Source organism: Mustelus asterias, chromosome 12, assembly GCF_964213995.1.
Source record: "Mustelus asterias chromosome 12, sMusAst1.hap1.1, whole genome shotgun sequence".
In the NCBI taxonomy this organism is placed as follows: domain Eukaryota; kingdom Metazoa; phylum Chordata; class Chondrichthyes; order Carcharhiniformes; family Triakidae; genus Mustelus; species Mustelus asterias.
The window spans coordinates 45,105,484-45,119,416 of record NC_135812.1 but is presented as its reverse complement, the minus strand read 5'-3'; the positions used below and the strand labels follow the sequence as shown (position 1 = coordinate 45,119,416).

The following is a 13,933-nucleotide window of genomic DNA, read 5'->3' as shown; positions in this document are numbered from 1 at the left end:
TTTGGGAACACTCACTCTTTATTTGACCTGTAATTTCTTTAAGACAAATCATTCTACTGGGCACTGACCTCAGGTTTCATTTTGTTGTAGAATGTTGAATCTGGAAGGGTAATTGTGGATCTCATGGATTAATCCCAGTTTGCATGTCATTTCCAGGAATGGGCGGACACGTGCTGCCGGGGACTGCGGAGCGCTCATGCCTACATACTGGTTTATGACATCTGCTGTTTTGACAGCTTTGAATACATCAAAACAATTCGGCAACAAATAATAGACACAAGGTAAGAGGAGTTTAAAATACTCATTGGTTCTCTAACCCATTGCGCTGCCCTTCCTCGTGCACTTAAGTGCAGGACTCTGACACCTGTTTGCTAGCACGTACACCTCTGAGCCAGGGGCTTGTGAGAGGGTTGCCTCCCACTCCACAGACTTAGAGCAATAGATTCAGACTGATGCTCCTGTACAGCATCACGGGAGTGCTACACTGTCAGTGTTGCCGCCTTTCAGATGAGACGTTAGATGTGGGCCCCAGCTGCCTGCTAAGGTGGGTGTAAAAGATCTTATCCAGAATTTTCTGGCTGTTCACTCCCCACCACCGCTGTAAGTGTGGATGGATAATTTGGCGCTCAGCCAACTCTCCATTCACTGCAGCGGGACCAGAGAATCCTGCCGGCATCGAATATCTGGGTACAAATAACACTAGGCACTGCGAGTACTCAAACTTCCAAGCTTTAATTACTTGCTAGCAAGGAGAACACACATTCAGAGCAGTGCACTGCGAGGTATTCTCCTGATTCATACAGACAATGCAGCAGTTATAGTTCACTGTATCTTGCTCTTTGGAATTTTGTTATTGAAAGGGTCTTATTTTCATCCTGTGGCCAAGGCTGGGAATACAGTATTTATCAAACTGACACAAGGTTTAGATTAGTCACTTATCCTGAATACGCAAGCGCTGGCCTCACAGAAGGCTTTGGTTCCATATTTGCTGATAGAGTTGCCTGCCTTTGTTGTTGTAACTTATTTCCACACCAGCATCTGCAGTTTTTAACTGCTTTTAACTATAGTTTCACAAGTCCCAGCAACCCCAAACAAAGTGAATTGAATATTTGGCCATTGTTGGAATTACAACTTAATTTCCACAGTGGTGTGAACAGCTGGACAAGTCTGGCCATCATGTTCCATTTCAGAGTGCTTGGGAGTTCTCCCTGGAGCCCTGGTCAATATTTATACCTCAGCCAATATAACGAGGACAGATTCTCCAATCATTACCATGCTTATATTTACAGGAGCTTACTGCACAATGATTGGCAACTGCGTTTCCAAGGTAACAATAGTGGCTACACTTCATTGGCTGTAAAGAGCTTTGGGAGGTCCGGAGTTTTAAAAAATGTATTTCTTCATGTGATGTGGGCATCGCTGGCATGGCCAGCATTTACTGCCCATTCCTAGTTGCCCTTGAACTGAGTGGCTTGCTAGGGTCAGTTCAGAGGGCATTTGAGTCAACCACATTGCTCTGGCTCTGGAGTCACATGTAGACCAGACTGGGTAAGGATGGCAGATTTCCTTCCCTAAAGGATATTAGTGAGTCAAATGGATTTTTCTGACAATCAATGAAAGTTTGATGGTCACCATTTACTGAGACTAGCTTTCAATTGCCTGGCAGGGTGGGTGACTGCTTTGCTGAACACCTTCGCTCTGTCCACAAACAGGACCCAGACCTTCCTGTCGCTTGCCATTTCAACACACCACTCTGCTCTCCTGTCTACATATCCATCCCTAGCGAACCGCAACGCAAACTGAAGGAACAACACCTCATCTTCCGATTGGGCACTTTACAACCTTCCGGACTGAACATTGAGTTCAACAACTTCAGAGCATGAACTCTCCCCTCCACCTTCACCCCATTTCTATTAATTTTATGACATTTCTTCTTTCCATCTCATTCATCCATTTCCATCACTTTTCATTCTTATTTTTCCACTTCTAAAATCTCGCTCTCCACCTTGTCTGCATGGGTATCCTCCGGGTGCTCTGGTTTCCTTCCACAGTCCAAAGGTGTGCAGGATAGATTTCTGGCCATGCTGAATTGCCCCTTAGTATCTCAAGATGTGTAGGTTAGGTGGCTTAGCCATGGGAAATATGTGGGGTTATGGGGCTAGGCTGGGGGAGGGTCCCTCGGTACGGTACTCTGAGTCAATGTGGACTTGATGGGCTGGAAGGCCTCTTCTGCACTGTAAAGATTCTATGACATCAATAGGCAAAATGCTATTCTAAAGGATGTGAACTGAACACTTAGAAAATAATGGTAGGATTGAGCAGAGTTAACATGGATATATGAAAAAAGATCAGTGGTGATCTAGTTGAATGGCAGAGCAGGGTTAAGGGGCCGAATGGCCTATCCCTGCTCCTATTTCCTATGTTCCTAATGACAGCAGTGATTACATTTGAAGGGCAGCAGAAGGGAAAATGACATGAAAGGATCAAGCAGGAAATGTCTTAATAGCCTAGTTCAGAACCCGTGATTGAGTGAGTGAGGTTGTGAAGTCATACAACTGAGGAGAGGGAAGCAATTGATGCTAATAAGGCAGCAAGAGAAAAAAAAAGCAATCAGATAATGCACAAGATAATGTCCGAGAATCCTGAACCATGAGAAATTCCCAGTGAATGGAGAAAGAGTAACCAAAAAAAGACGTAAAGCTAATTATGACAAATGTGTCCCTATTATCATTCCGAGGAAAAGTGCAAAACAATTCAACTGAATCCTAGTTTAAGAGCATGATAGAGGTTTTGCCCCAAGGGCCTCAAAGATCCATATCTCTCAAAGATCCGACTGTAATCCCTCCCAGGGCCTATTCCCACAACCTCACACTTTTACCCTGCTAATCCTCCTGACACTAGGGTCAATTTAGCATGGCCAATCAACCTAACCTGCACATCTATGGACTGTGGCAGGAAACCAGAGCACCCAGAGGAAACCCACACAGACACGGGGAGAACGTGAAAACTCCACACAGACAGTGACTGAGGCTGGAATTGAATCTGGGTCCCTGGCAGCACTAACCACAGTGCCAACGTGCCACCCATTGTCATTGAACTTTGCTCAAATCGCTGAGTAGTGCTATTACAGTACTCTAATATAGAAGAAGAATTTTGTAAATCACTCACTGATATGATAGCCTTGGGGGATTGTCAATAGATCTCCCCGTGGGCCTCAAAGAATACGTGCTCCCCTATTGGGTAAGTGGAGGCTTGCACAATAGGGAAAAAAGATGAGTAAGATTATTACAATCACCATTGAATAAACTACACAACACCGCATGCAATGCAACTAGCTTCAATTAAATCACAAAAGATTAAATGCTAAAACAGTTCTAAAAATGTTTTTTAAATCTGCAGAACAAATGATAAAATTGATAAAAATTGTGTTGCAGTTTTGTATGTTCCAACCAAAGGATTGAAGTCCAAATTTGGCCATTTTCTCAGGTAGTCAAGGTACCAGACCACACCAAGTTTTCTGATTTAGGCCTGATTTTATATTGGGAAACTGCTCCATGCAATTCACAATACAAGAACCACAGAACAGACATGAGCTGCAGTCACCATAATCTATTTGCTGCCCAGATCTTGTTCATGGTCTCCATCTCCTTCATTGAGTGTTTTGCACTCACCATCTTTCCTGCCATCAGTTGCAGATGGAATGTCACGGTCAACAATGTTGTCAGTAGCGTTCTAGCTAGTTGGTGATGCTGAAACCAAGGTCTAGAGCTTTTCTTTATCCAGAGAGTTTATTTGCTCATTCAGTCTTACAACTCTCCTCCCATTCCACCCAGTGTCCCAGCTATCCCCTATTTATATTCTCTTGCAATAAACCAAATGGTTAAAAAAAAATCAAATGGATGACAGCAACAAGGCAGCACAGTGGCACAGTGGTTAGCACTGCTGCCTCACAGCGCCAGGGACCTGAGTTCAATTCCGGCCTTGGGACACTGTCTTTGCAGAGTCTGCACATTCTCCCCGTGTCTGTGTGGGTTTCCTCCGGATATTCCAGTTTCCTCCCAAAGTCCAAAGATGTGCAGGTTAGGTTGATTGGCCATGCTAAATTGACCTAGTGTCAGGGGGATACGCAGGGTAGACATGTGGGGTTATGGGGACAGGGCCTGGGTGGGATTGTGGTCAGTGCAGACTCAATGGGCCGAATGGCCTCCTGCACTGTAGGGATTCTATGAACATCTCTCAGTGAGGCACTGTAACAAAAGTCAAATTTTGAAAGAGAACTTAACTAATCAAACTAAAACATCATTTCTGGGCTGACAAATGCATTGCCTGTTTATATGTACTCAAGGGCAATTAATACCCATCACCTGTTTCTCTTAACCTTAACAATGTAATTGATATCAACAAACCTTAATAATGTAATTGATATTAATAAAACTTGACCAATATCATTAACAAGACATGGACAAAGGTGATTCAGATGAGAGGATTCTTTCTCTTGCATGCCATCTGGTGCTGTCACACTTTCCATTTCTGGCATTTGGCTGCTGATTGTCTGAATCTCAGGCACGTTTCAGTAGACGAGCTACATCCTGGAGAGAGATTCTCTTTACACACTGTCTTGTAATCAGTTCAGTATCGCTGTCCACCTCTTTAAGGATCTTACCCCTCATTAACTGAGCATAACATTGCTTCATGCAGTCGATGATTCCCTGGTCTATGAACTGAATCAGGCAGGTGGTAAACTCCACCAAGACAGGAAACTTTCTGCAGTTTTCCAATCACCAGTGAACTACATCTCTTGGTGCTGTCCATACTACACAGAACCACTTGGAACATAGGAGCAGGAGTAGGCCGTTCGACCCATCGAGCTATTTATTGAGATCATGGCTGATCTGTGGCCTAACTCCATATACCTGCCTTTGGCCCATATCCCTTAATACCTTTGCTTAACAAAAATGTGTCTATCTCAGATTTAAAAATAACAACTGATCTGGCATCAACAGCCATTTGTTCAAGAGAGTTCCAAACCTCTACCACCCTTTTGTGTAGAAGTGCTTCCTAACATCTCTCCTGAACGGTCCCTAATATTTAGACTTTGTTCCCTAATTCTAGAATCTCCAACCAGTGGGAATAGTTTATCTTTATCTACACTGTATTTTTCTGTCAGTATCTTGAAAACTTCAATTAGATCACTCCTTAACCTTCTAAATCCCAGAGCAAACAGGTCTCATATGTATTATCTCTCCTTAAAATTAATCCCCTGAAGTCCAGGTATCATTCTCCACAACCTACGCTACACTCCCTCCAAGGCCAATATATCCTTCCTAAGGTGTGGTGCCCAGATCTATTCACAGTGACTCCAAGTGAGGCCTAACCAAGGTTTTGTATAGCTGCAGCATAACAGCAGCATCCTTATACTCCAGTACCCCAGTCCTCTAGAAATAAAGACCAGCATTCCATTAGCCTTCTTGATTATTTTCTGAAGATTTAAAGGGGTGGGAGGCCAGTTGCCCCCTCAGATTTGCTCCGCCATTCAATAAGACCATGTTGATCTTCTATCTCAGCTACACCTCCCATGCTAACCCATATCTCTCAGTATCCAAAAATATATCAATATCTGACTGGAATATACTCAACTACTGATCATTCACAGCCATCTGGAATAGAGAGTTCCAAAGATTCGCAACTCCTTGAGTAAAGAATTTTCTCCTCATCTCAGTCCTAAATGGCTGACTCCTTAGCCTAAGACTGTGAGTCCCAGTTTCAGATTCCCAGCAAGGAAACTTCATCCCAGCATCTATCCCGTCAAGTTCCTTAAGAATGATATATGGCACATTTCAATGAGATCACACCCAATCTCCTAAACTCTCGGGAATAGTTGTCTACTTTGCTTTATAAAGTTTATTTATTAGTGTCACAAATAGGCTTACATTAACACTGCAATGAAGTTACTGTGAAAATCCCCTAGTCGCCACACTCCGGCGCCTGTTTGGGTATACTGAGGGAGAATTTAGCATGGCCAATGCACCTAACCAGCACGTCTTTCGGACTGTGGTAGGAAGCCGGAGCACCCGGAGGAAACCCAGGCAGACATGGGGAGAACATGCAGACTCCGCACAGACAGTGACCCAAGCCAGGAATCGAACCCGCTCCCTGGCAGTGCTAACCACTGTGCCGCCCTTAATCTCTCTTTCAAGGACAATCCATTAATCATCCCAGGAACAAGTCTGGTGAGCTTTGGTTGCGCTCCCTCAAATGCAAGTTTATTCTTGCTTAGGTAAGAGGAGAGGGAGGTCTGAGTAGCACAGGGTAATGTGGGGTAGTGTTGTGTCGCGTTCCTCACCCTGAGCCAAAAACTGCAGGTTCAAGTCCCACCCCAAGACATGGCAGCCAAGGAAGATATGTTCATGACGCATCCAAACAGATTAAATATCAATCTGCAAATCTTTCCAACATACGCTAATGGCAGTGTGGTAAGAGAGGGAGACATTCCTGGTCAGTCATGTGGTGGGGAGAAATTGGTGCCTCCAAATCTCTATCCATGGCTGCAGGCTGCAACATGCATGTAAAAGCGTATGTTGCCGCAGCAACTCAGAGTCTTTGAGAGGGTTGCTCAGTTGGTCACAGTGCCATGGGTCACAGGTACATTCCTTCAGGGAGCTGAAGAAGAAGGTAAGGGGACCAAAATGGTGCACAATACTCCCAGGAGTGGTCTGAAAATGACAGTTCAATTTCTTTCCTCTTATACTCCAATCCCTTTGTGATAAAGGTTAACATACTATTCGAACAAAGAACAAAGAAAATTAAGCACAGGAACAGGCCCTTTGGTCCTCCAAGCCTGCATTGACCATGCTGGCCATCTGAACTAAGCCCCCTACCCTTCCGGGGACCATATCCCTCTATTCCCATCCTATTCATGTATTGTCAAGACACCCCTTAAAAGTCACTATCGTATCTGCTTCCACTACCTCCCCCGACAGCGGGTTCCAGGCACTCACCACCCTCTGTGTAAAAAACTTGCCTCGTACATCTCCTTTAAACCTTGCCCCTTGCACCTTAAACTATGCCCCCTAGTAATTGACTCTTCCACCCTGGGAAAAAGCTTCTGACTGTCCACTCTATCCATGTCTCTCATAATCTTGTAGACTTCTATCAGGTCGCCCCTCAACCTCTGTCATTGCAGTGAGAACAAACCAAGTCTCTCCAACCTCTCCTCATAGCTAATGCCCTCCGTACCAGGCAACCATCCTGGTACATCTTCTCTGTACCCACTCCAAAAAATTTGCTTTATTAATTGTTTGTAGTACCTGCAGGTTAGTATTCGGCCACTAATGTACAAGGTGCTCTGAATATAAACAGTTCTCAGTCTCTGTCTGTTTAACAATATTCTCCTCTCATTTTCCTATAAAGTGGATCATTTCACATTTCTTCACATTTTATTCCATCTGACACTCACTTAATCTGCCGATATCCTTTTGCAGCCTATTTGCCTCTCCATCACAGCTTACTCCTCACCTCACTTGCATAGTCAGCAGACTTGGATACATTACACTCAGAGTCAATAAAAGAGATTTTAAATAGCTAAGAACCAAACTCAATTCTTATAGCTACCCAATGAGCTGAAAATATCATGTTTCTTCTTTCTATTTGTTTTCTTTCCATGAAGCAATTCTCAATACATGCTAATATATTACCTCTAATCCAATGATTCCCTAATTTTGTGTAACAATTCCTCGTGCGGTACCTAATCAAATGCTGCACTGGAAGTTGCTCTGTTGCCCCTGGGATGAGTGCAGAGGCTGCTGGATCTGAAGGAAGGCTGCATGGAAGACATGTCTCTGTGCTCCAGCACTCTGTTGAATTAAATAAAAAGAGAAAAAATATATAATAAAAAGCAACAAACCAGCTCTCACTCCTCAAAAACTCACCATGTCCCATCCATGCCAACCATGCCACCTCATGCCCCCATTCACCCCCATGGCCCCTTCTGCCACCATGCCAATTCATGCTCCTCTATTCATCCCATAGCCCCTCATACCCACTATACCAACCCATACCCCTACCAAAGCCCCATGGCCCCTCATACCCACTATACCAACCCATACCCCTACCAAAGCCCCATGGCCCCTCATACCCACTATACCAACCCATACTCCTACCAAAGCCCCATGGCCCCTCATAGTCCCTAAACCCCACACATCCCCATAATTCTTTACAACCTCTAACCCAACTTGGTGCCAACGCATGCCAACCCATGCCCCCACCACCATCCTTTTCCTTTCCCCCCTCCATGCCAACTCACCTGGTATCTTTTGACAGTTCCCTGATGGAGTTGATAGTCTCTTCACAGTACTTTGACAGTTGGACAATTCTTTGACAGTACTATTAGGTTTTGCAACTCAGGGTTTCACACTCATGGTCTACGAAAATCTCACATTAGTGGAGGCAGATGGGGATTTAAATGGCCAGCTACCTCTGTGAACCATGTATGCCTGAATTCCGGCTTGAGTCCTCTCCCATCCCTGCAAAAATGAAACATGCCGTTTCCGGGGGCAGGAATTTCTGGCCACTTGCGGGATTTTTGGCATGGTGGAGACTCTCCATTGTGGCAAAAATCTGAGCCTAAGACTCTTAATTTTGGAAGTAACTGAATCACTCCCAAATTCAAAATAAAATTCTATCATATCAGGATCACTCTTCACCAGATGCTCCTTTACTACCAGGCTATTAATTATCTTATATTAATTATCATATTGTAGAATCCCTACAGTGCAGAAGGAGGCCATTTGGCCCATCGAGTCTGCACCGACCTTAATCCCACCCAGGCCCTCTTCCTGTAACCCCACATATTTACCCTGCCAAACCCCTAACACGAGGGTTAATTTAGCATGGCCAATTCACCTAACCCGCACATCTTTGGAGTGTGGGAGGAAACCAGAGCACCCAGAGGAACCCACGCAGACACGGGGAGAATGTGGAAACTCCACACAGACAGTTACCTGAGGCTGGAATTGAACCCGGGTCCCTGGAGCTGTGAGGCAGCAGTGCTAACCACCATGCCACCATGCCACCGTGCTGTCCCTCCCTTTTCAGCCACATCGTACTGTACTCTCAGTAGTAGTCAGCCTCAATTTTTCACTCCACAACTGCATGTTTTACTTAGTGGTACCTTATAACTGGGCACAAGGAATTAAGCAGACAATATGGGCTATGTGGCGAAGATGCATCGGAGTTTAAGGTATGCCCACTCTTTACGTTGGATGCTGTTTGAAAGATGTGCTGGTTAGGTGCATTGGCCATGCTAAATTCTCCCTCAGTGTACCCGAACAGGCGCTGGAGTGTGGTCACTAGGGGATTTTCACAGCAACTTCATTGCAGTGTTAATGTAAGCCTATTTGTGAAACTAATAAATAAACTTTTAAACTTTAAACTTTAGTGACATTTCAAAATGGCGACTGACCACACCCATGCCGGCTGTGCACTTTTATACTCCATGTATGCATTTTTTGAGGTTTCAAATGTCAGCTTATAAATCGACATCTACCGTGTCTATAGTAGCCCTTTTAAGGGATAAGCTACAATAGCATCTTGAATGTATTCCATGAATTTGTCCAGCGCATTATTATTGGTTGATTCAGTCTGTATAAAGATTGAAGTCCTCACAATTTCTGTATTACCATTGCTACACGTACCTCTAATTTCCTGACTGCTTTGCCCGACACTACAGCTACTGTTAGGGAGCCTATATCTGACTCGCATCATTGTTATCTGCCTCTTGTTTCCACCTACAGTGTTTCTACACCGCGACCTTAAAGAGGTACTGTTTGCATTAATGAAAGCAAAATACTGCAGTTACTGGAAAACTGAAATATAAATGGAAAATGCTGGCCAGGCAGCATCTATAGAGGGAGAAACTGACAGTCAACATTTCAGAACTGGGAGAAATTATAAAAGGGATATAGCAGGAAAAGAAAAGCACAGATTATTATCATGTACTGATGACATCCTGATGAAAGAGAATATTAAGAAGTTTGACTATTACTCAGGTAACAAACAAAGAGGGGAGCGATTCTCCCCCAAAAATTCTAAATGTCAAATTCGTGTGAAAACTGGAGTAAATCCCACTGTTTTTTTTAGCGGGATTTTCAAAATGGTTCTCCCACACTCTGTGCACTGCAGAGTGTCCTAGTGGGATTCACGCTGAAAATCAGGGGACAGGACCCATTCTTGTTGGAGAGGCCGGCAGCATAGCGCTGAGCGGGCCACTGCACATGCGCTGATCTGTCGGAGTCAAGATCGATTCATGCGCAGTAGCCCCGCATTGCTGGCCTCCCAATCGCTACCCCTCCCACCCCCTCAACCCCCCCGATCGCTGGCCTCCCGGACCTTTCCAGGCCAGCATGGATGTCACCATCCCCCCCGCCCACCCCGCCCCCGGTACTCCCAACCACCCCCCTTCGGCAGTCCCGATTCCCCAACCATCCCCCACCCGGATGGCCAGCCCTGATCACCCCCTTCCCTCCCTCTACCCATGATCCCTATGCAGAGTGGCAGTGGGACTCCCACCATCTCCACCGATTGCCACCTATAGGCCCCCCTAATAGGCCCCATGCCCTCTGGCTCTGCCCCCTTGGCACTGCCCAATGCTTGGTGGGCAGTGCCAAGGTGTCCCTTGGGCAATGCCAGTTTGTCCCTTGCACAGTGCCAGGAGGCCAGGCTGGCACTGACCATGGTGCATCCCCTTTACCTCCGACCTCCTGGGGGTCTCCATGGCCTTTGTTCGCTCCAGCGGAGCCAGCCATCAGTTTCCCATTCGTGAGGAGCTGTTGTAAACCTTGCTGGAGTGAACCACTCCTGGCGGGGGCGGGGGGGAGACTTCAGTCCTGGGCCCGCTAATGATATTGAAATGCGGATTAGAATATGGAAATCAGCTCTGCTGATTTCCGGCGCAGAACTGATTACTCTAAAACAACCTAGCCCCGGAGACGTGCGGAGGCCGTGGCTCCCAGTGGGGAGCCCGTTAAATGGTCTCCGCTGACATCTCCCAGCCCATTGCACTGCTAGAGCAGCGCAGCAGGCTGGGAGAATCACCCCCAATGTTGATGAAACTGAAGCATTAGAAGTAAGTGGACAGATCCCAACCATATTAATATAAAATGCCTTTAAATGGCCCAGTCGCGGCATTAAATATCTCGGTTTTCTTGTCCCACCATCAATTGATAGAATTTATGGAGCAAATTACACTAAGAGTGATCAGGATGGATGCCTGACCCTCTCTCTGTTAGGGTGGGTTGAAGCTATTAGGATGAATGTCCTTCCCAGATTGTTGTACCTGTTCCAGATGCTCCCTTTTCAGATTCCAAATTCTACACTCAATATGCTGGACTGTCTGATCTCCTGTTTTATATGGCAAGGTAAACAACCCAGAGTACCATTTAAAACATTACAGTTTACTGCAGGTAAACCTTAAACCAGGTTACCTTACTGCGCAGGTAAAGCAGGCAGTAAAGAAGGCAAATGGTATGTTGGCTTTCATAGCGAGAGGATTTGAGTATAGAGATAGGGATGTTTTGCTGCAATTGTATAGGGTGTTGGTGAGACCATACCTGGAATATTGTGTACAGTTTTGGTGTCCTAATCTGTGGAAGGATGTCCACGCTATAGAGGGAGTACAGCGAAGGTTTACAAGGCTGATTCCTGGGATGAGGAGAGACTAAGTCGGTTAGGATTATATTCACAGAAGTTTAGAAGAGTGAGAGGGGATCTCATAGAAACTTATAAAATTCTAACAGGGTTAGACAGGGTAGATTCAGAAAGAATGTTCCAATGTTGGGGGAGTCCAGAACTAGAGGTCATAGTTTGAGGATAAGGAGTAAACCTTTTAGAACGGAGGTGAGGAGAAATTTCTTCACCCAGAGGGTGGTGAATGTGTGGAATTGACTAACACAGAATGTAGTTGAGGCCAAAACATCTGATTTCAAGAAAAAAATAGATATAGCTCTTGGGCTAAAGGGATCAAGGGATATGGAGGGAAAGGGGGGGGATCAGGATATTGAATTCGATGATCAGCCATGATCTTAATCATTGGTGGAACAGGCTCAAAGGGCTGAATGGCTTATCCTGCTTCTAGTTTCTATGTTCCTAAGTCGGAAACACGCTGCAGTTTTAAATTCTATTTTTGGGCAGCTCAGGTAAAATGTGTGAAAGCTTGGTTAACAGACAGAGTGGAAACGCGATGGCTGAACCTGGAGAAATTGCACGCCAATTTCTATTAACAGCATTACCACTTATGGGCAATGATATAAGGAACTGCAGAATGAGTGAATGAACGAGATTGACTTTCAATATTCAGAAAGAAGTTCAGAAATTGTTTCATTTACCCAGCTCAATCTCGACCCTGACCATTATTGTGTCTATAAAAAATCTCATACCCTGCAGGCATGATAAGAGCTTGAAGAAACGGTCTGAATATGTTTCACATTCCTTCGCCAGCTATTTCAGCAGGATACTGTAATATCATTTCAATAGATCAGAGGACGATTTGGCCTTCCAAATGCTGACTTTTTTTAGACACTTACAGATAAGACATTTTCTTTTAAAACATGAAAACATAAACAGAGGAAGAAGTCCATCTCCAGTAGTCATACTTTGCAAACATTCAACCAAGTGTCACCGGGGAAACAGTAATATCCTGTATATATCAGACTTTATTCTCCATGGTGTCATAGTAAGTCCTTATGCAGGAAAAGGAAATAGAGGTTGAACCACAACAAGATATACCAGTCGTAGACTGGAATGAAATTTGTTCTGAGGCTAATCTTGTCACCTGCTCAGATATCTCGAGAGAATATAAATGGAAGCTCATGACTGGGTACTTCAGAACACCACAAATTACTGTAAAGTGCCACAGTGGTTAGCACTGCTGCCTCACAGCGCTAGGGACCCGGTTCAATTCTGGCCTCAGGTGACTGTGTGGAGTTTGCATATTCTCCCCGTGTCTGCGTGGGTTTCCTCCAGGTGCTCTGGTTTCCTCCCACAGTCCAAAAATGTGCGGATTAGGTTGATTGACCTTTAGTGTAATTGGGATTAACAAAGTAAATACGTGGGATTATGGAAATAGGGTTTTGGTAGGATTGTTGTTGGTGCAGGCTAGATGGGCCAAATGGCTTCCTTCTGCACTGTAGGATTTTATGATTCTATGAAAAATTGGCTCCTCCCCCACAAATAGTTTCTGGAGAGACTGCGGGGAAGCAATTGGTCATTACTTACACGCATTCTGGTTATGCCCAAAGTTAAGGGAGTATTGGAATAAGATATTAAAAACATTGACCAAGGTACTCCACTTGGACATCCCACAGACCAACCCCTCCCCCACCCCCCAACCCCCACAACTAACTGCTCTATCAGATATAATTCCAGAAATGGTGGAAGGAAGGAAACATAATTATCTTTTACAAATTTTACAAATAGCTGCCATTAAAGTTATCACCCTGAATTGGCAGAAACCTTACTGCCCAACCTTTGAGTTTTGGTTATCTAAAGTCAGACAGCTTTTGAGATGGAAAGAATTTGTCATTTATATTAATGATTTGGATGAGAATTTAGGAGGCATGGTTAGTATGTTTGTAGATGACACCAAGATTGGTGGCATAGTGGACAGTGAAGAAGGTCATCTAGGATTGCAACGGGATCTTGACCAATTGGGCCAGTGGGTTGACGTATGGCAGATGGAGTTTAGTTTAGATAAATGCGAGGTGATGCATTTTGGTAGATTGAACCAGGGCAGGACTTACTCAGTTAATGGTAGGGTGTTGGGGAGAGTTATAGAACAAAGAGATCTAATGGTACAGGTTCATAGCTCCTTGAAAATGGAGTCACAGGTGGACAGAGTGGTGAAGAAGGCATTCGGCATGCTTGGTTTCATCAGTCAGAA

General features: G+C 44.7%; 1 protein-coding gene across 1 annotated transcript in view; it reads left to right on the top strand.

Moving 5' to 3' along the window:
- rasl10b (RAS like family 10 member B) overlaps positions 1 to 13,933 on the top strand; it is a 167,794-nt gene that overhangs the window by 97,875 nt on the left and 55,986 nt on the right. Inside the window, exon 2 of the mRNA XM_078225147.1 lies at positions 157 to 281. Coding sequence (XP_078081273.1) covers positions 157 to 281 — 125 coding nt within the window. The remainder of the gene's footprint in view (positions 1 to 156; positions 282 to 13,933) is intronic.